The 25,285-nt window shown below is 43.5% G+C and overlaps 5 protein-coding genes across 5 annotated transcripts; 3 read left to right on the top strand and 2 right to left on the bottom strand.

The window, feature by feature from the left end:
- Positions 1–2,803: 2,803 nt before the first annotated feature.
- ENH_00055250 (hypothetical protein, conserved) lies at positions 2,804–7,534 on the top strand (the record flags this gene model as incomplete). Its single annotated transcript, XM_013581567.1, has 2 exons — positions 2,804–3,156; positions 5,686–7,534. The coding sequence occupies 2 exons, from the start codon at positions 2,804–2,806 to the stop codon at positions 7,532–7,534; spliced, it is 2,202 nt and encodes a 733-aa protein (XP_013437021.1).
- A 3,983-nt stretch (positions 7,535–11,517) lies between these two features.
- Positions 11,518–13,941, bottom strand: ENH_00055240 (hypothetical protein, conserved; the record flags this gene model as incomplete). The annotated part of the gene is made up of 3 exons (XM_013581566.1): positions 11,518–12,063; positions 12,939–13,212; positions 13,331–13,941. 3 exons carry the CDS (start codon positions 13,939–13,941, stop codon positions 11,518–11,520), a joined length of 1,431 nt encoding a protein of 476 aa, XP_013437020.1.
- Positions 13,942–19,558: 5,617 nt separating this feature from the next.
- Positions 19,559–20,128, bottom strand: ENH_00055230 (hypothetical protein; the record flags this gene model as incomplete). The annotated part of the gene is made up of 1 exon (XM_013581565.1): positions 19,559–20,128. One exon carries the CDS (start codon positions 20,126–20,128, stop codon positions 19,559–19,561), a length of 570 nt encoding a protein of 189 aa, XP_013437019.1.
- Positions 20,129–20,224: 96 nt separating this feature from the next.
- Positions 20,225–20,902, top strand: ENH_00055220 (hypothetical protein; the record flags this gene model as incomplete). The annotated part of the gene is made up of 1 exon (XM_013581564.1): positions 20,225–20,902. The coding sequence occupies one exon, from the start codon at positions 20,225–20,227 to the stop codon at positions 20,900–20,902; it is 678 nt and encodes a 225-aa protein (XP_013437018.1).
- Positions 20,903–21,851: 949 nt separating this feature from the next.
- Positions 21,852–22,652, top strand: ENH_00055210 (hypothetical protein, conserved; the record flags this gene model as incomplete). The annotated part of the gene is made up of 1 exon (XM_013581563.1): positions 21,852–22,652. One exon carries the CDS (start codon positions 21,852–21,854, stop codon positions 22,650–22,652), a length of 801 nt encoding a protein of 266 aa, XP_013437017.1.
- Between the last annotated feature and the right edge of the window lie 2,633 nt (positions 22,653–25,285).

Below are 25,285 nucleotides of genomic sequence, written 5' to 3'. Positions count from 1 at the left end.
AAACTGTTGAACAAAAAGCTGCGGCTTTCAAGGGCTGTAGTGAAAGCCCCAGAAGTGTCTTAGCGGGAAAGCAAGAGCTGCAGCTTCTGCTGCCCGTTTGCCGCAGCACAAGAAGGGGTTTCAGGAGGGTTTAAGAGGGTTTAGGAGGGTTTAAGAGGGTTTAGGAGGGTTTAAGAGGGTTTAAGAGGGTTTAGGAGGGTTTAAGAGGGTTTAGGAGGGTTTAAGAGGGTTTAGGAGGGTTTAGGAGGGTTTAGGAGGGTTTAAGAGGGTTTAGGAGGGTTTAAGAGGGTTTAAGAGGGTTTAGGAGGGTTTGGGAGGGTTTAAGAGGGTTTAGGAGGGTTTAGGAGGGTTTAAGAGGGTTTAGGAGGGTTTAGGAGGGTTTAGGAGGGTTTAGGAGGGTCTAGGAGGGTTTGGGGCTGCATGCAGCACTCAGACTCTGCAGCTGTTAGCCCCCATATTGGTTTCTTGAGTGAGTCTTTAAGCCTTCTTTGCTGCACACCGAAGACCCCCAGGGGCCCCCTGGGGCCCCCCGAGGCACTGCAGCAGCAGCAAATTGCGACTAAGTTTCTGAAAAGCTGCTTTACGCAGCTCTTTGAGCAGCAGCAGCAGCAGCCCACGGGCGCTGCTGCTGCAGGCTGCTGCTGGCAAAGTGCAGCGCAGCACTTGCAGTTCATTTGGAGGCTGAGGACCAGCCAGGGCTTCTGCTGCTGCTGCTGCTGCTGCTGCTGCTGCTGCTAAGCCCCCTATTTGCTGCTATTTATGCTAGGGTTTCGAGGAGCTTTTAAGGAATGTGTTGCTTTTGCTGCTTTGCCGGCGCAGAGGCGAACGGCTTTTGGGTGTGCTGCTGCAGCAGCTGACCTTCTGCTGCTCTGCCAACAGCAGCTGCGCGGGGTCTTTGCTGCTTTCAGCAAGCTGCAGCAGCAGCAGCACGGAAGGCCCCCCCAGCTGAAGTTAAGGACCTCTGGGGCCCTGTTGCTGGCTGAGGTGCTTGGGGAGTTGAGTGCTGCTGCTGCGGCTGCTGCTGCAGCTCCGCAGGCGCAGCAGCAGCTGCTGCAGCTGGCGGCAGCAAGCGCCGCGGTGGTTCTCTTGGGTTCCTGCTGCGCAACAGCAGCTAAGAACGCATGCAGGTGGCTGCTACTGCGTCGCTAAGTGCTGCAGCAGCAGAGGCGCCGCAGGCAGCGCCGTCGCAGCAGCAGCAGCCAGGTTGCGCCGGTGTGCAGCGGGAAACTGCGCGTCTTTGCTGATGATCTAGGGGGTAAAAGCAGCAATAATGAACAATAAAAGATAAATAAAAACGAAAAACCTTTTAAAACATCAAGTGGTTGCGCCGGCGAGCTGCACAGCCCAGCCGTGATCAAGGAAGTATCGACGGCGGATCAAGACGGGCGCGCCAGCAGAGGTTATCTGCATTCAATTTGCGTCGTTTCTTTTTCTTTTTCGAGTTTCTGGGTTTCTGCTTTGTTGTTTTTTGTTTTAAAATGCAAAAAGGGATTTTTTCGGGGGTTTTAGAGCCCAAAACGGCGCGGAAACAACTGAGTTCGCACTAGACCTTGAGGGGTATAAGGTTTCTGCTGAACACCATAGACGCACTGCTGCTCCCTGTTGCTGCAGCAGCGCAGCAGCAGCAGCAACTCGTTTGCTGCAGCAACAGCAGTTGCACGTCAGTTGGGTACTGTGAATTTGTGTGCAGGCAAAGTGCAGCATTGTAGGGCATCTTTGTTGCGCCGCCGCTGCTGCCGCTGCTGCTGCTGCCGCTGCTGCTGCTGCTGCTGCTGCTGCTGCCTCTCTCACCGTGGGCACAGAGCTTGTCCTCAACCTGCAGGCGCTGCAGCGCGCCGCATCATTTGTTTTTTTGCGAATTTCTGAATTTGGGAGTTTTTATTTCTTTTAAATAAACACTGTTTTTTCTTAAAAGCCGCCTGGCGGCCAGTGACACCTGCTGTGCTGCTGCGGTCTGCTGCAGCTCCACCAGCGTCGCGCACGGGAGCCTCTGCCGTTTCTTCGGGTTATTCATTTTAATTTTCGACGCAAACTTTTCTTTTTCTTTTAAACCTATTTGCACTGAGCGGCGGAGCGGGCGTGGGCTCAAAGGAGCGCCTCGCGGCAGCGCAGCAGCAGCAGCAGCAGCAGAGCAGCAGCAGCAGCAGCAGCAGCAGCAGAGCAGCAGCAGTTCTGCAGCAACTCCTGCTCTGCAGCCCCCCAACCAGCCCACAGTCGGGACACCGCAGTTTATGCATGCACCCTCAGCCCCGAGACGCAGCGGGGGCCCTTGCGTGCTGCGCTGCTCTGGGTTAGGGGTCTTTGGAGTTTGCTGCTGCAGCAGCAGCAGCAGCTGCTGCTGCAGCTTTGCGGCTCTGCCGCTGCGCCGCCTCTGGCTGCCTCTTGTCTCCGAGGCCTCCAACGCAGTTTTATAAGATATGCGCAGCAAATAGCTGCTTGTTTTTTAAGACACCGACAGCGTAGCCCCTCCTGCTGCAGCTGCTGCTGCTGCTGCTGCTGCAGCAACGCCTCCCGTTGCTGCAGTTTCTGGACCCGTTGCGCAGCTGCTGCTTTCCGCTGGCCCCGCACGCAGCACCTGCAGCAGCAGCAGCAGCAGCAGCAGCAGCAGCAGCAGCAGCAGCGGGGTATTAGGCGCAGCAGAATTGGCGCTGCTGCTTTGAGGAGCCGCAGGCTGCTGCTGCTGCTGCGAAGCGGAGGCCCTGCAGCAGCAAATGGGAAGGTTTTAAAAGGAGACAAAAGCAAGACAAAAGCTAAAAAAGCCAAAGGAGAAAAAAGAAAAAAGGAGACACAAAGATATCCCCTGATGGCAGATGTAGAGCGAGCGCATGCAGTGGGGGGCAGGCAGCAGCAGCTGCTGCAGCAGCTGCAGCAGCTGCAGCAGCTGCAGCAGCACAGCAGGGACTTGCTGCAGCCCATCCCGTCGCCTGCAGCAGCAGCAGCAGCAGCAGCAGCAGAACTGAAGACTCTCTACGAAAGGGAAACGAGGGATAGGGGAGAAGGCAGAGCTGCAGTCGCCCATTTGCTGCAGCAGGTCACTGCAGCGGAAGCAGCAGCAGCAGCACGGCAGCAGCAGCAGCAGCAGCTGCCTCCTTTTTCCTTCTTCTCCGACGCCGCGCAGCAGCCCCTCGTTTCCAGCCAAAGAAAGAGAAACGCAGGGTAATAATAATTAATAAATAATAATAATAAATAATAATAAATAATATATAATAATAATAATAATTAATAAGAATTAGAACAGTCTAGCAGCAGCAGCAGCAGCAGCAGCAGCAGCAGCAGCAGCAGCATGATCCGTCGTTGCTGCTGGTGGTGCTGGTGGTGGTGCAGATCTGCGGGAATAATGGAGCCAAGCGCGCTGCGTCGCCGCGCCGCCGCAGGCGCCTGCAGCAGCAGCAGCAGCAGCAGCAGCAGCAGCAGCAGCAGCAGCAGCAGCAGCAGCAGCAGCAGTCTGGCGTGCAGCTCTCCCTCTCCGCCGTCTTCGCTGGCGGCTTCCTCCTCGTCCGCAGCGCCGCCGCTGCCCGCGCCCGCAGCAGCAGCAGCAGCAGCAGCAGCAGCAGCAGCAGCAGCAGGTCCTGCTGCAGCAGCGTGCTCGCTGCTGCTGCAGTCGCTGCCCAAGGTCACCGGGGTCTTCTTCGACCGCAGCCAAGAACGCTGGGTGTCTTCAGTTTATTTGGGAGGTCGAAATTTAAAAACTTATTTTCCAGTTTATAAACATGGCTTTCTGGGGGCTCGCCAGCTAGCCATATCGCAGCGGCTGGCTCAAGTGGCTGCTAAGGGCAGCAGCAGCAGCAGCAGCAGCAGCAGCAGCAGCAGCAGCAGCAGCGGCGGCGGCGGGGCGGCGGGGGAGGGCGCGGGCGCGCGCGGCTGGACTCCTGCTGCTGCTGCTGCTGCTGCTGCTGCTGCGGAACGCAGGGATCGGCGCGAGGCGGAGGGCGAACTCCGCGCGCTGCTGCTCGCGCTGCAGCAGGCTGCTGCTGCTGCTGCTGCTGCTGGCGCTGCTGCTGCTGGCAGCGACGCTGCTGCAGACGCAGACGCAAAAACCAAACCAAACCGACACAAAGATGCAGCAGCAAGTAGAAATTGACAAATAAAATTAAATAAATAAATTTAATTAATTAATTAATTAATTAATTAGTTAAATTAATTAAAAGTAGTTGAGATTCGGCGAGGAGTGCTTGTTCTGCTGTATGTACAGCTGCAGTGCTCACAGCTGCTGCAAGTGTCTTTGTCTTTTTCTGCTGCAGCAGCAGCAGCAGCTGCTGCAGCAGCAGGCCCCTGGCACCACTCAGTTAGCTGCGGCTCCACGGAGACGCCGCTGTCCAGCGCTGCTGCTTCGCCCCAGGTTGCTGCTGCTGCTGCTGAGGGTTTGCTGCTGCTGCCGTGCCTGCTGAACGGCCAAGAGAGCAGCAGCAGGAGGCGCGACGAAGAAGCAGCAGCAGCAGCAGCAGCAGCAGCAGAGGCGCACAGCAGCCGCAGCAAACTAGTTGCTGCGCTGCTGGCCCACGCAGCCAACGAGCTGCGGCCATGGGAGCGCGGGGTGGTGTGGGGAGAGAGCAGCTGCACCGCATGCAGCAGCAGCAGCAGCAGCAGCAGCAGCAGCTGCTGCTGCTGCTGCTGCTGCTGGGTAGTCACGGAGCCCAAGGGGAGGCGCAGCAGCCCGCAGGTTTTGGCCCGGATTCCAGTGGGGTTGGCGGAGGGACAGGAGGAGACACTGGAGCGTTTGTGGAGCAGCAGCAGCAAGAGCAGCAGCAGCAGCAGCAGGGGCAGCAGCAGCAGCAGCAGGCTCAGGGACTTGGCCCTCGAGCTCTTCAAAGTCGGCAGAGACAGACTGGAGGCCCAGGAGGAAGAGGAGAGAGAAGCTGCTGAAGACGACAGCAGCAAAACCGAAGGATGCAAAGACGAGCAGCAGCAGCAGCAGCAGCAGCAGCAAGAAGAAGAAGAAGAAGATGGGGAAGCCTGCGTAGAGGCCGACGGGAAGGACACCGCAGAGACACAGCAGCAGCAGCAGCAGCAGCAGCAGCAGCAGAAGCAGGAGGAGGAAGAGGAGCTGGAGGGCATGGCGTCGGACGACGAGTCTGCTGCTCACCCAGCAGCAGCAGCAGCAGCAGCAGCAACAGCAGCAGCAGCAGCAGCAGCAGTGCAAGCAGTGCGGGAGGCCTACAGGTCCGCTGTGGATTTGCTGCGGGACTTTAAGCTGTGTCGGCTGAAAGAAGAGACTCTTCGCCTTGAGCCGGAGCAGCAGCTGCAGCAGCAGCAGCAGGCAGTGCCGCCGCCCAGCAGCAGCAGCAGCAGCCGCAGCAGCAGCAGCCGCTGCGCGTCGGAGCCCGGCAGCAGCAACAGCAGCAGCAGCAACAGCGTGGCTTGCTGCTCGAGCGCGGAGGGCTCTTCGGGTGTCTCTTCCGAAGCTGCTGCTGCTCGTTTGCTGAGCGAGAGCCGTCAGCTGCTGCTGCTGCGCCACCACAACCACCGCAGCAGCAGCAGCAGCAGCAGCAGCAGCAGCAGCAGCAGCCCTGCTGCGCTCTCATCGGCAGCTGCCGCTGCCCCTCCCACGCTGGACTCCTCCACCAGCACCACCGCGGCCACGCCGCCCACCACAACAACCCCCACCCCCAGCAGCAGCAGCAGCAGCAGCAGCAGCAGCAGCGGGAGCAGCAGCAGCAGCAGCAGCAGCAGCAGCGGGAGCAGCAGCAGCAGCAGCGGGTTGCGGAGCGGGCTCTCGGGCCGCGTTCGCGCGTCGTCCCCCCCCGCTGCCGCGGCGAGCAGCAGCAGCAGCGGCAGCAGCAGCAGCAGCAGCAGCGGGGCGGGGCGGCGGCGGCGGAGCAGCAGCAGCAGCAGCAGCAGCAGCAGCAGCGGCGGCCGCAGGGCCCTGCTGCTGCGCAGGGCCCAGGCCCTCAAACCCTGGCCCCCAGGGGTCTCCTGGGCCTCCAGCAGCAGCCGCTGGTTTGCTGTTGTGAGGGGCCCCTCGGGGCTGCGGCTGGCTCGGACTTTCCACCCCAGCACGAAGGGGGGAGTGGAAGCAGCATTTAAGCTCGCCTGCGACTTTGTTGCTGCTGCTAGGCGCAGCAGCAGCAGCAGCAGCAGCAGCAGCAGCAGCAGCGGCGGCGCGGCTGCGCCGGAGGGAGCTGCTGGCGAAAAACGAGCCGCGCACGATAAGTTGGCGATGCAGCAGCACCAGCAGCAGCAGCAGCAGGGCAGGCACCAGCAGCAGCAGCAGCACGGGCGCGGGGGCGCTGCTGCTGCTGCTGCTGCTGCTGCTGCAGCAGCAGCAGCAGCAGCGGGAGAGGGGGGAGAGGACAGGGACTTCCGGACTGGCGGGCTGACTCCGAACGATTTGCTGGTCACGCTGAGAGAGCTGAAGCAGTGCACCGAAGAAGAAGAAGCAGCAGCAGCAGCAGCAGCAGCAGCAGCAGCAGCAGGGGAGGAAGACGAGGCCGAAGAGACGCAGCAGCAGCTGCTGCAGCTGCAGCAGCTGAAGGCTGCTGCTGCTTCTCCGAACTGCTCGAAGGAGGCCCTGGGGGAGCTGCTGCTCTCGATGCAGCTGGACGGATTTGCTGCAGCAGAAGCAGCAGCAGCAGCAGCAGCAGCAGCAGAAGGAGCAGCAGAAGCAGCAGCAGAACTGGACTTCGAGAAGGAAATAGCAGCAGCAAAAAGAATCAAAGAAAGACTGCTGGCGGAGGAGCAGCTGCGGGCCCTTTTGCTGCCGCTGCGAGACACAATTGAAGCAAAAGAAATAAAAGAAATAAAAGAAATAAAAGAAACAAAAGAATTAAAAGAATTAAAAGAATTAAAAGAATTAAAAGAATTAAAAGATTCAACTTTTGCTGCTGATCTTCTGACAGCAATTGCTGCTAAGGAGGCGCGAGGCAGCCTGGAAATGCCCAGCAGAAGCAGCAGCAGCCGCAGCAGCATGCAGCGGGACTGCTGCAGCAGAGGCCCCAGCAAAGCTGCTGCAGGGGTGCCCGGAGCTGTTCAAGCTGCAGCAGGAAGCTGTGAAGCACTGTCTTCTGGACTTGCAGAAGCAATGCAGACTGTTATATCCTTTTGGAGTTTGGGGGGGAAAAGCAAAAGAAATAAAAGTGCATTTGGAAGCAGTTGCTGCTGCAGCAAGTTTCCGGGAAATTCGGGTGTACATACAGCTCTTCCAAAACTGCCTCTTCAGCGGACTGCTGCCAAGCAGCATGCAAAAGGAAACTCAGAAGTTATATTTTGTTGCTCTTGCTGCAGTAGCGAGCGCGCTGCGAAGCAGGAGGCGGCCAGCAGCAGCAGCAGCAGCAGCAGCAGCAGCAGCAGCGCAGCAGCAGCAGCAGAGAGAGGCGTTCAACGCCGGCTGCTGCTTTCTTTGAGCCGCGCGGCCGCGCTGCTGCAGCAGCAGCTGCGTAAAGGACTTCTAAAGAAAATGAAATTCGAAAAGAAAGTTAAAGCCAAACAGCAGCAGCAGCAGCAGCAGCAGCAGCAGCAGCAGCAGCAGCAGCAGCAGGTTGCGGCGCTGAGGTTTTGTCTGTCAATTTGGACGAGCGGCGAGCAACAAAGGCATTAAGATGAGCGAAGTTTGGAAAGTGCAAACGAAGAAGTGGAAAAGAAATAATTGAAATTAATTTTGTTTTTATTTTCTTTATTGTTTTATTTTCTTTCTCGAATCTGCACTTTTGCTGCTGCGGAGTTGCTGCCGCCGCGGTCTTTGCGAAAAGTTGAACGCGCAACGAAATGGGGGAAAGCTGGCAAGAAAAAGGACCATTAATCGATTAATTTAATTAATTTTTAAATTTAAATGTTTAATAAACCATTTAATCTTTAAATCTGCCATTTATTGTTGATTTCGGAGAAGTTAGTGGCGTTTCGGTTAATGGGTCGTGGCTGCGATCGGGGCTTTTCCACTCCGCCTTTCGGGCGGCAAAAGTGCAACGAATTGCGAAATAAATGAAGTAAAACAATAAAAAAGAATAAAAATAATAATTAGAATAATTATAATTGTGAATGTGGCGAAAAATCCGGCAAAAGCGAACCGCATGCATGCGCTCCGCGCGCGCATTTGGGGTGTACGTACACCTGGAGGTGCGCGTACACCTGAAATCGGCTGCGTTCTTTCTCTTTGTTTTTTAACGCTTTGCAGCTCCAAGTGCCGAGAGAAGTCCCAAATGCTTCGAATTTGCGCTAAATGTCTTTCTTTTCTTTAAAAATTAACTTTCTTTCTTCGAAATTAAATAAATAAATGCCTTTCGAAGCCCCGATGTGTCGGTGTGCTTTCTGCGGGGCCCCGCGAGCTGTCTGTACACCTCAGCCTCCGCTGCAGCGGGCGAAGGCTTTCTTGCTTTGTAAAGTGTCTTTACAGAGGTGGATTGGGACGGACTGCTTCAAAAGTATTTCTTTTTTCATTTATTTATTCATTTATTTGTTTCCTTTTGCACTTATTTGCGCATTCATGCAAACATTGCTTCGAGGTCACTCCATCTTGCAAACAAAGCTGGAGAACAGCTTTTTAAAGAATGCCTATTATTACCTCCGAAGCAATTGCTGCTGCTGCTGCTGCTGCTGCTGCTGCTGCAGCAGCAGAGGATTTGCTGTCTCCGAAGGAGACAGGAGCAGCAACAAGAAGCGTGTTTGGGTGTTTAATAATTTTGTTTTTAAAAAATTCTTTTTAAAATGAATTATGCAAATAAATGAATAAATAAATAATTAATTGAAGTGTCCGCGAAATGCATGCATTGCATGCATTCGTGGAGAGAGAAGCAGCCGTTCTTTTTAACTTTTCCGTTTTTTAAATTAAAAATAAATTAATTAAAATAATGGAAATAAATAAAATAAATTCAATTAAAGAAAACCGAGAATTAAAAATGGTTGTTTATGTGTTTTCGACCGCAAGTCGCCACGTGTGTCTCTTACTTTCGTGACTTTTGTGGAAGTTTTATAAAGGACTAATTAATAATAAAAATAAATACTAATTAAATAATTAAATTAAATTAAATAATTGAATTAAATTCATGCGGAGGCAAGCCCGAGGCTCGCCCTCCAGCTCCAGGTGTACGTACACCTCAGCTGTTTCAAACAGATTCTTTTCTTTCTTTCAAATCCCCGACTCAAACAGAAAAATTTGCATTTATGATTTCTGCCATTTCTGCCACTTCTGCCATTTCTGCCATTAACACTTTCATTGCTGTTACTGGCATTTTATAGGTATTTCTATTACTGGTAATTACTATTATTAGCAGCATATTTGTAGAGTATTATTATTACTATTATATATTATTACTATTATTTTCAGGGTATTATTATTATTACTATTATTATAGGAATATTAGTATTACTTTTATTATTATCAGAGTATTATTATTAGTACTAGTATTATTATTTTTGTTACTGTTAGTATTATTATTAGTGTTGTTAGCATTAGCATTGTTGGTATTGTTTTATTACTATTATTGGCATTATTCTTAATTGTTGTACTTTTATTTTTGTTGCTAGTATTATTGCTATTCTAATTATTAATTGCACTATTTATTATTGTTGCTAGTATTATTGCTATTCTAATTATTAATTGCACTATTTATTATTGTTGCTAGTATTATTACTATTCTAATTATTAATTGCACTATTTATTATTGTTGCTAGTATTATTACTATTCTAATTATTAATTGTACTATTTATTATTGTTGCTAGTATTATTGCTATTCTAATTATTAATTGTACTATTTATGTTATTAACATTTTATTATTATTACTCTTATTACTAGAATCGTTATTTGTACTGCGAACGAATTGCTGCTGTTCTTTTTATATATTATTATTATTGGTATTATTATTTATTATTTTTGGTATTTTTATTTATTATTATTATATTGCAATTATTTATTATTTAACTAATTGTTACAGTTTACTTTCATTGTTATAAATGTTATTGTTGCGTTTATTATTACCATTATTATTATTATTATTATTATTATTATTATTATTATTATTATTATTGTTATTATTATTACTGGTGTAATTATTATCTATAAGGGTATTATTATGCATATTCGCATGCATATTAATGTAAAAATTTATAAACAAGTTCTTTTGAATAAATATATTTATAAATATATTTGCATAAACGAGAACTTATTATTATTAGCATAAATGCCTTTATGCAAAAATGATTATTGGCATAAATATGCATTTATAAAATAAAAGACTATTAGCATAAATGCATCCATAAGAATAAAAACTTAGCAGAATAAAGCTATTTGTCAAAATAAAAGATTATTTGAAATAAAAGACTATTGACATAAGTGCATTTAAAAAATAAAAGATTATTATCACAAATGCATTTAAAGAAAACCTTTTTGAAAAAATGACAAAGAAGCTTTTCATGCTCCTGCTTCAGCCGCCGTCTCGAATCAAAACTTTGATTTATTTTCGGAAATAAAGTCCATTTTTTGGAAATATAATTCATTTAGCAGAGTTATAATTCATTCTTCGGAAATATATTTCATTTTATATCTCCAAAGTTCTTTTAAAAGACAAAATTTGCAAATTTCGCTTTTTTGGAGGCTTTGGGTTTTGCGGGGTGTACGTACACCTGGTTGCTGTGCGCAAAGTCGCCGCTTTTTGTGTTTTTTGTTTTTGTATTTTATTTTATTTTATTTTATTTTATTTTATTTTATTTTATTTTATTCCATTTATTTAATTTTTATTCTTTATTTCTTTTTACTTTTTTTATTTATTTTTTGTTGCTCAGACGCCAAAAACAGTGGCTCAACTCTTCTATACATATATATTTGAATAAATAACTTTCCTAGATTTTGTAATTTTTAATAATAATAATAATAAATACATATATAAATAATAAATAAATAAATAACTACATATATAGATATACAGATATATATATATCTTTTTAATAAATAAAATGCATTTCTTTATACTTTGTGCTATTTCTAAATGCTTTATTGTCTTTTTTATTAATTTAATTTAATTTTTAATTAAATTAAATTAAATTAAATTAAATTAAATTAAATTTTTATTTTTACTTATTTGTCTTTTCCCTTTATCTCCTTTTCCTGCTGCGAAGCAGCAAATTGAAGAAAGCGCAAATGCTAAACAAACTAAAAAACTAATTAACTAATTAATCAAATAATGAAAAATAAATAAATAAACAAATAATGAAAAAGAAATAATAAACAAATAAATAAATAAATAAACAACATCTCAAAAGGGTAAATAAATCGGCAAAGACAGTGTAGAGTACTTGTTTCGGCTGAACTGACTTCTCCACTTTTTATTCTTCTTTTTTGAATTTATTTATTTCTAAAGTTCCTTTATTTGCATTTAATTGCATTTAAATGCATTTAAATGCATTTAAATGCATTTAATTGCATTTAGTTGCATTTAAATGCATTTAAATCCATTTAATTGCATTAATTAAATGCAATTAAATGCATTTAATTGCATTAACTAAATGCATATAATTGCATTTAAATGCAATTAAATCCATTTAAATGCATTTAATTGCATTTAAATGCAATCAAAAGGATTTAATTCTTTTAATTTTCCCTTTTGAATTTCTTTTGGCGATGCAAAAAGAAAGAAATCCAAAAAGCTGTTTCTTCGGCGCCGAACGAAACGGCGGGGGCCGCCGCCGAGGTGTACGTACACCGCAGCTGCGCGCTGCTGCGGGGCTCCACAGCAGCAGCAGCAGCAGCAGCAGCAGCAGCAGCAGCAGCAGCGGGGAGAGGGGCTTGTTTTGGGGGCTTTGCTGCTGCAAAGGAGACAAAAAGAGACAACGGAAAGGGAGCTTCAGCAGCAGCAAGAAGCAAAGAGACACACGAGCTGTTCTTGCTGCTGTTTTGCTGCTCCCCGCCTTCCCCCCGCCTTCCTGCTGCTGCTGCTGCTGCTGCTGCTGCTGCTGCTGCAGTGCCTCCCGCTGCCGCAGCATTTGCTGCTGCTGCTGCTGCTGCAGTATTTGCTTCTGCTGCTGCTGCAGTAGCTGCCGCTGCTGTTGCTGCAGTAGCTGTTGCTGCTGCTGCAGCGTCTGCCGCTGCTGCTGCTGCTGCAGTGTCTGCTGCTGCTGCTGCTGCTGCAGTGAAGGGCTGCGGCAGCAGCAGCAACACAGTTGCGTCTGCTGCTTCTGCCTGTTTCGAATCTTTTGTTTTATTTGCATTTTTTATTTCTTTAATTTCTTTTTTATTTTTAATTTCTTTTATTTCTTTTTTATTTTTATTTTCTTCTTTTTTCCCCTTAAGGGCCTCAGCAGCAGCAAGAGAAAGCGCCAGCAGCCACAATTTATATCTTTTTCTTTTATTTATTTTTTTGGATTTTTTTCCATTTTTGATTTTATTGATTTTATTTATTTTGTTTATTTTATTTGTTTTATTTATTTTATTTGTTTTATTTGCTGTTTTGTTTGTTTTATTTGTTTTATTTATTCTATTATTTATTTTATTTATTTTATTTATTTTATTTATTTTATTTATTTTATTTATTTTGCTTATTTTATTTGTTTTGTTTATTTTATTATTAATTTTGTTTGTCTCCTTTTCTTCCATTTGCTGTGCCCGCCGCAAGAGAGAAGAAAACCACAAATAGAATGGAGACAGAAATAGCAGCAGCAAATGATGGCCAGCAGCAGCAGCAGCAGCAGCAGCAGGGGGAGCAGCAGCAGCAGCAGCTGCTGCTGCTGCTGCTGCAGGCAGCAGCGGCAGGTTATTTTCCTGTCCCCTTTCCACTGCAGCAAGAGCATTCCTCAGCAGCAAATGGGGCGCCGCAAAGTCCACCAAAGCAACAAAAGCCTTAAAAGGAGGCGCAGCAGCAGCAGCAGCAGCAGCAGCAGCAGCAGCAGCAGCAGCGCCGCCCAGCAGCAAGCGAGAGAAGGCCCAGAAGCAAAGCTGCAGCAAAAGAGACAAATCCAAATCCAACTGCTGCAGCAAACCAAACAGCTCCAGCTCGTCGTACAGAACAGCCCCACCAAATAAATTGCTGCTGCTGCTGCTGCTGTTGCTGCTGCTGCTGCTGCTGCTGTTGTTGCTGCTGCTGCTGTCGCTGCTGCTGCTGCCCTTGTGGTCAGTGCTGCTACCGCAGCTGCTGTGATAACTGTTGCTGCAGCAGCAGCTGCTGCCACCGTCGCTGCGTCTGTTGCTGCTGCTGCTGCTGCTGCTGCTGCTGCTGCGCAGCAGCAGGTCCAAGAGCGCTGCTGCTGCTGACGTTTGGGGCTGGACACGTGCTGCGTCTCTGCAGATTTGCTGCATGCAGAAAGCAACAAGAGGTTTGTCGAAAAGTAATTTAAAATTACTTTTCAGATTTGCTGCAGCAGCAAAACACCCGAACTTGTCGCAGCAGAACTCCCAGCTGTACGTACACCTCAACGCCACACACGGAGACACCCCACACCCCAAACTGCAGCTCTCATATTGCTGCTGCTGCTGCAGTGGCTGCTGCTGCTGCAGCAGTAGTTGCTGCTGCTGCTGCTGCATCATCTGCTGCTGCAGTGGCTGCTGCTGCTGCATCACCTGCTGCTGCTGCTGCATCACCTGCTGCTGCTGCTGCGTCTCCTGCTGCTGCAGCGTCTGCTGCTGCTGCTGCACGGTCTGCTGCTGCTGCACCGTCTGCTGCTGCTGCTGCATCGCCTGCTGCTGCTGGCATTCCCGGTCCGCAGCAGCAGCAGCAGCAGTTGCGGAAAGGGACTTTTGTTTGTTTTTTTTGGCTTTAATTAATTTGCTTTTTGTGACTTCTTTAGCAGCAACAGCAGCAAGCAGCGCATGCAGCAAATGGGAAGAAGGCCCTTCTTTTTGGGGATTTGCTGCTTCGAATTTGTCCCCTTTTGTCTTCTTGGAAACTCCGAAATTAAAAATAAATTTCAAATTTTGATTTTCCACTTTTTGCGCAAAGTCGCAGACGCAGCAGCTGTCCGTACACCCCAGCGCGCGCTCGGGTGTATAGGCAGCTCCGCGCGCCGCCGCTGTTTTTTCCATTTTTCGAAACTTCGAAACAAAACAAATCTTTGCAACAAAACAATTATAAATAATTATTTAATTTAATTATTTAATTTAATTATTTAATTTAATTATTTAATTCAATTATTTAATTCAATTATTTAATTCCATTTCAATTATTTCTCCTCCAGTCTTTTCATGCGGGCTTTGCTTCCAGCCGGCTGCTCGCGCCGAGCAAAAAGATGAGGCGCTCTTGAAGAGCTGCTGCTGCTGCTGCTGCGGCTGCGCACTGCTCCAGCACTCCTGGGAACACGAAGCCGCCCCTGCTGCAGCTGCTGCTGCTGCTGTTGTTGTTGCGGCAGCTGCTGTTGCTGCAGCAGCAGCTGCTGCTGCTGCAGCTGCTGCTGCACTCGGACTGAGCACTCCTGGTGGGAATATGAAATGGCTGCTGCTGCAGTTGCTGCTGCTGCTGCTGCTGCTGCTGCTGCTGCTGCTGCTGTCAACCCTGCTGGTGCTGCTCTGGCTGCTTAGCCATTTTGTTGCTGCTGCTGCCGTTGCTGCTCGCCGGGCGCACGCTGTATTGGCTGCCTGAGCCGCTGCTGCTGCTGCTGCTGCTGCTGCTGCTGCTGCTGCTGCTGCTGCTGCTGCTGCTGCTGCTGCTTTGGGTGCTGTCTTTGGGATATAAAATGCAGTTGCTTCGCTTTGCTGTCAAGACACTGGAGGGGGAGAGACTCATGAGTTTGTTTCCTTTCTCATTTTTATTTTTATTTTTATTTTTATTTTATTTTTATTTCTTTATTTCTTTATTTCTTTATTTCTTCTTTATTTGTTCATTTGTTGTTTGACTTTTGGATTTAATTCTTTTCTTTTATTTCCTTTTTATTTTTTGTGCTGCAGTGCCTGGTGGCGCTGCCGAGGCATGCTAATCCCAATACTGCCTCGGGCGGTTTACGTTCGCGTCCGCGTAGTACCGCGCCACGTTTGGCTGCGCTGTCTTCCAAACTGCCCCTCGTGAAGCGCCACCTGGAGGCCTTCGCAGTCACTATTCTCGCAGTGGTACCTAAACCCTAAACCCTAAACCCTAAACCCTAAACCCTAAACCCTAAACCCTAAACCCTAAACCCTAGGCGTTAGCCCTCGGTATATATTGTTAGGCCTAATCCCGAAAGTGTTAAATAGCACTCTGCTGCTTTAATTCAATTTTTCCGTTTGCGAAGCACAATAATAACCTGCTGCTGCTGCTGCTGCTGCTGCTGCTGCTGCTGCTGCTGCTGCTGCTGCTGGTGTCTGCATGCAGCCTTCGCAGCAGCAGCAGCAGCAGCAGTAGTGGTTGTTTGCAATAAAAGAATTTGCGAAAATATAAAATTCAGAAAAATAAAACTGAATTTTATTTTCTTTCTTTTTGCGTTTGGAGCTTCCGCGCATGCAGCGCGAGGTGTACATACACCCCAACACCCCAGCGAGCGGCGAGCTAGCTTTCCTTTCGGATTTTGGAATTTAATTCATTAATTGAAATTCTTTTCTTTTTCTTTTTCTTTTTTATTCTTTTCTTCTTCTTCTCCTCCAATTTAACCCCAGAATCGCGCCCGGGGGCCCCTCCGGCGTGCAGGAGGCAGCTCCCGAGGGTTTAGGGTTTAGGGTTTAGGGTTTAGGGTTTAGGGTTTGGGGATTGACGCTCAGGGTTTTCCGCTGGGGCTCCCATTCCAGGTTCTAGGCTCTAGGAGCTCAGAACCGAGGGGCCCTCGGTTTGCCCCGCTTCAAGGTGCTCTAGGGTTTAGGGTTTAGGGTTTAGGGTTTAGGGTTTAGGGTTTAGCAGTGGTCAGCTTAGGGTTTAGGGTTTAGGGTTTAGGGTTTAGGGTTTAGGGTTTAGGGTTTAGGGTTTGCGGTTTAGGGTTTAGGGTTTAGGGTTTAGGGTTTAGGGTTTAGGGTTTAGGGTTTAGGGTTTAGGGTTTTGTTTTAGGGTTTAGGGTTTAGGGTTTAGGGTTTAGGGTTTAGGGTTTAGGGTTTAGGGTTTAGGGTTTAGGGCAGTGGTCAGCTTAGGGTTTAGGGTTTAGGGTTTAGGGTTTAGGGTTTAGGGTTTAGGGTTTAGGGTTTGCGGTTTAGGGTTTAGGGTTTAGGGTTTAGGGTTTAGGGTTTAGGGTTTAGGGTTTAGGGTTTAGGGTTTTGTGGTTTAGGGTTTAGGGTTTAGGGTTTAGGGTTTAGGGTTTAGGGTTTAGGGTTTAGGGTTTAGGGTTTAAAATGACCTCTCGCAGCCGCCTGTTGAACGAAATAAAAGAGGCGGCGAGGCAAAGCAAAGATGGAGATGTTATTTTAATGCCGGAGTGAGTTTAAATAAGTAAATAAGTAAATAAATAAATAAATAAATAAATAAATAAATAAATAAATAAATAAATAAATAATAAATAATAAATAATAAATAAATAATAAACTATTTAATTAATTATTTAATTAATTGGTTAAGGTAAAATCATATTTTCGAATTTCGAAAAATAGAAAAAAGAAATTAATTTGGAGCAGCCCCAGAGCCTCTTTAATTGCACATCACTTTTATTTATTCAATTAATTAATTAATTATTTATTTATTTATTCACAATTATTTATTTATTTATTTATTTATTTATTTATTTATTTACGAGTATTTATTATTTATTTATTTATTTATTTATTTATTTATTTATTTATTTATTCATTTATAAAAAATTAAATATTTAATTTTCATTCAAGTTTGCCATTTCACTTCTTTGCAGTTTTTCAACTTTTTTTCTTTTAGCTGGATTTCCTTCATTTCTTTTTTCAGTATTTATTTATAACTTATAATTTATAATTTATTATTAATTAATTAATTAACAAATTAATTAATTAATTAATTAATTAATTAATTAATTAATTAATTAATTAATTTATTAATTTGTTTATTTTATTTGCAGCGAAGAAAGCATTCATGAGTGGAAGGCGCTCATTAAGGGGCCCAGGGGCTCTCCTTACGAGGTAATTTAAATAAATAAATAAATAAATAAATAAATAAATAAATAAATAAATAAATAAATAAATAAATACATAAATACATAAATACATAAATAATTAAATTAAATAATCAAATAATAAACATAAATAAATAAACAAGTAATAGTAAATGAAAATAATAGTTGTGGGAATTTAGACGGAAAGAAAATCTTTTTGTTTCATTTTCTTTTTTTGCCGTTTTTTGTAATTTTTTGTTTTTATTTTATTTTTTATTTACATTTATATTTTATATTTATATTTTATATTTATATTTTATATTTATATTTATATTTATATTTATATTTATATTTATATTTATATTTATATTTATATTTATATTTATATTTATATTTATATGTATATTTATTTTTATATTTATGTTTATATTTATATTTATATTTATATTTATATTTATATTTATATTTATATTTATATTTATATTTATATTTATATTTATATTTATATTTATACATATTTATATTTATATTGATTTTTATTTCTTATTTTTATTTTTTATTTTTATTTTTTATTTATTTCTTTTTTCGCTATTTGCAATTTAGAACCTTTTTGTTCCTTGTTGGAATTTCATGCTTTTGGAACTGTTTCTGTTTCTACTTTACTTGTCCATTTGATTTATTTATTTATTTATTTATTTATTTATTTATTTATTTATTTATTTATATAATTAATTAATTAACTATTTATTTATTTATTTATTTATTTATATAATTAATTATTTATTTATTTATTTATTTATTTATTTTATAAATTCCGCGAAATTAAAACATTCGAAATAACCAAAAGCTTCTAACTCCTCCCCCCCAACTTCCTTTCCCCTCCAACCACCTGCCATCTCTTTATTTATTAATTATTTATTTGTTTATTTATTTATTTATTATTATTTAATTATTTATTTAATTATTTATTATTTATTTATTTATTTATTTATTTATTTATTTAGGGAGGAACTTTCAACTTGGATTTGCGCTGTTCTCCTTCTTACCCTTTGTCGCCTCCGAGTGTATCTTTTGCGACGAAGTGTTTTCACCCAAATGTGGATTTTAAAGAAGGTAATTTAATTCATTTTAATTCATTTTAATTCATTTTTAATTCATTTTTAATTCTTTTTTGATCCTTTTTAGTCCCTTTTAATCCTTTTTAATCCCTTTTATTCCTTTTTATTCTTTTTCTTCTTTTTGTTTTCTTTTTTTTTTCAAAAAATGAAGTTTTCAGAACTTTGTTTTGTTTTTTTTGGACTTTTTTTCGCTTTTTGCCAAAAAACATTTTGTTATTCTTCGCAAGTTACTTTCTTTTGTTTTCTTTTTATTCTTTTTATTTCTTTTTATTCTTTTAAATTTATTTCTTTTTATTCTTTTAAATTTGTTTCTTTTTATTCTCTTAGTTCTTTTATTTCCTTTAATTCTTTTACTCGTTTTATTTCTTTTATTTCTTTTTATTTTTTAAATTCTTTCAACTTTTTCTTCTCTTTTAATTCTTTACACTACTTTTATTCTGTTAATTCTTTTTATTTTTCAGATTCCTTTAACTTCTTCTACTGTTTTAATTCTTTACATTCCTTTTACTCTTTTATTTCTTTTTATTTTTTAAATTCTTTTAACCTTTTCTACTCTTTTAATCCTTTACATTTCTTTTAATTCTTTTATTTCTTTTTATTTTTTAAACTTTTTATTTTTAAATGCTTTCAAATTCCTGGATTTTGTTTTTCCAATTTTGGTGTCTTTGTGATTTTCTCTTTGAATAATTTTATTTTCATTTTTTTCTTTTTCGATCATTTTTGCTCCTTTTTTTCCCATTTTTTTTGCAAATAGCATTAGGAGTGATGGAGGGTTTGAATCTGCGTTCAAAACCCTGATTTAGGGTTTAGATATCCTCCCTTTTGGCGCAGGAAACATCTGTTTGGACATTTTGCGGGACTCCTGGACTCCCGCCTGGTCCCTCCACTTCGTCTGCCTCGCCGTCGCGGCTCTTCTCGACTCCCCAAATGCAGAAAGCCCCCTCAACTGTGACGCAGGTAGGGTTTAGGGTTTAGGGTTTAGGGTTTAGGGTTTAGGGTTTTCAAGGGTTTTGGAGGGGTTTTAAGGGGGTTTAGAGGGGGGTTTAGGAGGGTTTGAAGGGAGTTTTAGAGAGGGGCGTAAAGTGGGGTTTAAACTAGGGTTTTAGGGGGCAGGGGGCTCAACTGCGACGCAGGTAAGGTTTAGGGTTTAGGGTTTAGGGTTTAGGGTTTAGGGTTTGGGGTTTTTGAGGGTTTTTGAGGGGTTTCAGAGGAAGGGTTTAGAGGGGTTTGAAGGGGGTTTTAAAGAGGGTTTTAAAGGGGGGGGTTGGGAGACAAAATTGCGGTGCAGGTAGGGTTTAGGGTTTAGGGTTTGTGGTTTAGGGTTTAGGGTTTTGAAGGGTTTTTGAGGGTTTCAGAGGGGTTTCAAGAAGGGTTTAGAAGAGGGTTTTGGGGGGCTTTGAAGGGAGTTTAAAGAGGGGTTTAAATGGGGGTTTTAAATTATTATTTTAATTAATTTATTATTTATTTATTTATTTATTTATTTATTTATATATTTATTTATTTATTTAGTTATTTATTTATTTATTTATTTATTTTTATTTGAAGGCAATTTGATTCGCCAAGGGGACATGAGGGGCTTCAGGTCGATGGCCCGAATGTACACACACGAATATGCCATGGGCAGCAAATAGCAGCAGCAGCAGCAGCAGCAGCAGCAGCAGCAGCAAGAGCAGCAGCAGCAGCAAGAGCAGCAGCTGCAGCAGCAAGAGCAGCAGCTGGAGCAGCAGCAGCAGCTGGGGCAAGAGCAGCAGCTGCAGCAGGATGAGCTGCCTGAAAAGCAGCAACAGCTACAGCAGCTGCAGCAGCAGCAGCAGCAGCACCAGGATGGGCAAGGGAAGCTGCTGCAGCAGCAGCAGCAGCTGCAGCAGCAGGATGAGCTGCAAGAAATGCAGCAGCAGCTACAGCTGCAGCGGCTGCTGCTGCAGCAGCAGGATGAGCTGCAAGAAAGCTAGCAGCAGCTACAACAGCAGCTGCACTCAGCAGCAGCAGCTGCTGCCGCAGCAACGGCAGCAGCAGGTGCAGCAACAGCTGCAGCAGCTGCAGCAGCTGCTGCAGCGGAATCGAAGAGCTGCTGCTCAGTTTTGCTGCGCTGGAACCGCAACAATCTAAAATCATTTTTGCATTTTTATTTTTTAATTTAATTCTCATTTTTCGTTTTTATTTTTTTTTTCTTTTTGCTCCAGAAGAATGTTTTAGAAGTCAAAAGATATTAAGTCAGCAGCAGCAGAGGCAGCAGCAGCAGCAATGGTAGCAGCAGGAGCAGTAGTAGCAGCAGCAGCAGCAATAATCGAAGCAGCAGCAGCAATAATTGCTGCAGCAGCAGCAATAGTAGCAGCAGCAGCGGCAATGATCGTAGCAGCAGCAGCAATAATCGCAGCAGCAGCAGCAATAATTGCTGCTGCTGCAGCAGCAATAGTAGCAGCAGCAGCGGCAATGATCGTAGCAGCAGCAGCAATAATCGCAGCAGCAGCAGCAATAATTGCTGCAGCAGCAGCAATAGTAGCAGCAGCAGCGGCAATGATCGTAGCAGCAGCAGCAATAATCGCAGCAGCAGCAGCAATAATTGCTGCAGCAGCAGCAATAGTAGCAGCAGCAGCGGCAATGATCGTAGCAGCAGCAGCAATAGTAGTAGCAGCAGAGGCAAGAACAGCAATAATGGCAGCAGCAGCAGCAGCAGCAATAGTAGCAGCAACAGCAGCAATAAGAGTAGCAGCAGCAGCAGGAGCAGCAGCAGCTGCAGGAGCTGCAGCAACATCAGCAGCAAGAGCAGCAGCAGGAGCAGCTGCAACAGTAGCAGCAACAGGAAGAACCGCAGCAGCAACGGAACAGGAGCAGCAGCAGCAACAGCTGCAGCAGCAGCGGCAGCAGCAGCAACAGCAGCTTCAACAACAGCAGCTGCAGCAACAACAGCAGCAGCAATAGCCGCAGCGGCAGCAGCAGGGACAGCAGCTTCAGCAACAGCAGCTGCAGCAACAACAGCAGCAGCATTAGCCGCAGCAGCAGCAGCAGCAGCAGCAGCAGCATTAGCCGCAGCAGCAGCAGCAGCAGCAGCAGCAGCAGCAACAATGAACACATAGAAATTAAGCAGCAATGCTTTTTGGTTCATTTGTCATTATTTGTAATTTTAATTATTTGCATTTCTTGTTTATTTATTATTCATTTATTTAAATTATTTATTTTTTATTTGTTTATTTATTTGTTTGCTGTTTATTCTTTTTGTTCACTTTTTTGTTTAGTTTTGCCTACATAACCAAACGAGGGTTTAGGGTTTAGGGTTTAGGGTTTAGGGTTTAGGGTTTAGGGTTTAGAGGCGGCTACTAAAGCCCAAATCATTTTCAATTTTAATTTTTGTTTTAATTTCCGTAAAAACAAAAAACAATAAAAGGCACCGAAAGGATAAACAGCAAATAACCTGCTGCTGCTGCTGCTGCATGCAGCAGCAGCAGCAGCAGCAGCGAAAGCAGCAGCTGATGCTCCGTAACTCTTCTTGAACCGCGGAATAAAGCGAGAAAATAAAAGAATTATTAATTTAATTTAATTTAATTTAATTTTAATTCTTTTATTTTATTTTATTTCCTCTTTTTGCTTCGCTTTCCGTTTGCAGCTCTGCTGCTGAGGTGTATGTACACCCCGCGCTCCCGCCGCCGTCCCAGCCGCCGGAAAGCCAGCGGCGAATGCAGCAGCAAATTGGCGTTTTGAATAAATAAATGAATTAAAAATAATAAATAATTAAATATTTAGATAAATAATACCAATAAACGGCCCTAAACCCCAAACCCTAAACCCTAAACCCTAAACCCTAAACCCTAAACCCTAAACCCTTGGCCAGCAGCAGCAACTCGAAACACAGATTCTTCTGCCTGGACGCCTCATGGCTCTCCCTCGTGCAGTTGCCCTTGCATGCAACTTCCTCGTTCAAAAGCCTACAGCAGCAGCAGCAGCAGCAGCAGCAGCAGCAGCAAGAAGAGCAGCAGCGACTGCAGCAAGACCGACAGCAGCAACAACAGCAGCGAGATCGGCAGCTTTCAGCAGCAGCAACACATGCAGTAGCCAGGCTGCCCGCTGCGCGCAGCAGCAGCAAGAACAGCAGCAGCAGCAGCAAGAACAGCAGCAGCAGCAGCAGCAAGATCAGCAGCAGCAGCAGCAGCAGCAGCAGCCCACAGTGGAGCAGCTGCTGCAGGCCGTGCAGCTGTACCGAGCCATACAGCGGCAGCACCGGCGGCTGCTGCTGCCGCTGTCTGCTGCTGCAGTTCGTTTTGCAAACAAATTTGCTGCTGCTGAATTCAGGGCAAACGCAGCAGCAGCAGCAGCAGCCATCCGCAGCAGCAGCAGCAGCAGCAGCAGCAGCGCCTCAGCGGGGGGCGAGCAGCAGCAAGCAGCAGCAGCAGCAGCAGCACAACTGCCCCCATCAAGCGCCACACAGGAACACCACCACCATCAGCAGCAGCAGCAGCAGCAGCAGCAGCAGCAGCAGCAGCAGCACTCTTTTGCTTCTTTTGGGGTTTTTTTGAAAGAGTGGCGCAGCTATTTAGCAGCAGCAGAAGCAGCAGCAGCAGCACGCGGGCTGTCTAGACAGCTGAAGCCCTCGCTGCTGCAGCAGCTGACGCAGCAGCAGCGGGAAAGTTTGGGACTTTTGAAAAAAGCAATTTTGCAAAATAAACAAAAACCTTAATTCTTTTTAATTTATTTTTATTTAATTATTTATTTTAATTAAATCAAATTTATTTATTTATTTATTTATTTATCTTTTGCTGCTGTCTGTGCTGCAGCAGCTGAAGTCCAGTCCTTTGTTGCTTCTTCTTAGCTTGCCAGGTTATTTGCTTTGCTGCTGCTGCTGCTGCTGCTGCTGCTGCTGCTGCTCGTGCTGCTGTTGCTGCTAGTGCTGCTGCTGCTGCTAGTGCTGTTGCTGCTGCTGTTGCTGCTGCTGCTGCTATTCCTATTGCTGCGAGTACTGTGGCTGCTTCTAGCGCTGCTGCTTCTAGTGCTGCTGCTGCTGCAGCAGCAGCTGCTGCAGCTGCAGCAGCAGCAGCAGCTGCTGCTAAAGAGGCAAGCAAGGAAACAGAACAAATAAAGGGAATAAAAGAACAAAATAAATAAATAAATAAATAAAATTAATTAAAATAATTAAAATAATTTAAAATAAATTTCTTTTTAATCTGCCGGGCCCAAATAAGTTATTTTGACAGTCGGCCTGCAGCGCACACGAGGTGTACGTACAGCTGAAATCAGCGGGCACGAAACAACAATTTGGTAATTCAAAGCAGCAGCAGCAGCAGCAGCAGCAGCTGCTGCTGCAGCAGCAGCGGGAGGGCGCGGAGCGTCCCGTGCATCACTGAAAGTCCCAACAACAGCAACAGCAGCAGTATCAGCAGCAGCAGCAACAGCAGCAGCAGCAGCAGCAACAGCAGCACCACGATCATTACCATCAGCAGCAGCAGCTGCAGCAGCAGCAGCACCACCACCAGCAGCAGCACCACCCCCAAAACCAGCAACAGCAGCAGCAGCAGCAGCAGCAGCAGCAGCACAGCAGCAGCACCACCCCCAAAACCAGCAACAGCAGCAGCAGCAGCAGCAGCAGCAGCAGCAGCAGCAGCAGCAGCAGCAGCACCTGAAGAGTCCCTGCGTGTCTGCTTGGATTTGAACTTTGATTTTGGAAAAAACAGAAATTAAATTTTCTTTAAATTTTAATTCTCCTTTTTTTCCGTCAAACTCCAAACCCCCGGGAGATGTAAATATCACTCCTGCAATAAAATAAATAATTTAATTTAATTTAATTTAATGAAATAATAATTAATTTAATTAATTTAATTAAATTAAACAAAATAAATAATTTATTTAATTTAATTAATTCAATTAAATGCAATAAATAATTAATTTAATTAATTTAATTAGTTTAATTAAACAAAATAGATAATTTATTTAATTTAATTAATTCAATTAAATGAAATAAATAATTTAGATAATTTAATTAGTTTAATGAAATGAAATGAATAATTAATTTAATTGATTTAATTAAATGAAATAAATAATTTAATCAATTCAAATAATTTAATTAAATAAAATAAAAAATTAATTTGATTAATTAAATTGATTAAATTAATTAAGTTAATTGAATGAATTAAATTGGACTCATCAAATTAAATTGGATTCATTAAATTAAATCGAATTAAAACAGATAAATACAAATCAACTAATTGGATTTATTAATTAAACTGAATTTATTAAAATAACTTGAATTAAATCAATTAAATTTAATTAATTGAAATAAATTGAATTAACCAAAATAAATAAATGCAATATGATAAATAAATAAATATGGAAAGAAAATAAATAAAATAAATACATAAATATAAATATAACAAATAAACAGATACAAATATATAAACAAATAAATAATAAACACACAAATAAACAAAGAAGCCAAACAATTAACAAACAAATAAAACAAACAAATAAATAATAAATAATGCAAATTAAAATAAAATAAAGTAAAATAAAAAAACAGAAATGCAAATAAAAGTGAAAGGCATTTAATGGCAAACAAATCAATTAAATCAAACGAAATTAAATGAAATTCAACTAATCAATTGAATTAAATAAAGTAAAATAAATTGAATTAATTATCAATTAAACCGAACCAACTTAAATTAATTAATCAAATAAAATAAAATCCAATCCAACCAAATCAATTAAACCAAACCAAATTAATTAAACAAAACAATCAAATCAAATCAATTAAATAAATAAACCTAAGTAAGTAAAACAAATTGAATTAAATAATGAATCAAATTAAATAAAACCAACTAAGTAAAATAAAATGAAACAAACAAAAGAACAAAACAAATTAAAAATAAAACAAACAAATAAAACACATTAAACAAATAAAACAAACAAACAAATAAAAAAACAAATAAATAAACAAACAAATAAACAAAATAAACAAACAAACAAACAAATAAATAAATAAATAAATAAATAAAATAAATAAATAAAAACAAATAACAGAGTTTACCCTCGAGGCCAAACTCGGGTACGTACACCCGAGCGCCGTTGCGGCTAACTTTAGTGACGAGGGCTTTCGTCACTTTTTCTTTTTTGTTCAAAAAATATAAAAAAATAAAATAATTTACGGAGTCTCGCGAGGCTTGCTGCGCCTGCCGCTGCCGCAAATTCAGCAAGTCCACCTGCGCAGAAAGCTGCAGCAGCAGCAGCAGCAGCAGCAAAGCAGCAGCAGCAGCAGCAGCAGCAGCAGCAGCAAAGCAGCAGCAGCAGCAGCAGCAGGGGCGGAACAAACGGGCGTTTGCG

This window comes from Eimeria necatrix, genomic scaffold, assembly GCF_000499385.1.
Source record: "Eimeria necatrix Houghton genomic scaffold, Enh_scaff451, whole genome shotgun sequence".
In the NCBI taxonomy this organism is placed as follows: domain Eukaryota; phylum Apicomplexa; class Conoidasida; order Eucoccidiorida; family Eimeriidae; genus Eimeria; species Eimeria necatrix.
Note: the sequence above shows the minus strand (reverse complement) of the source record. Positions and strands in the feature narration are given on the sequence as shown.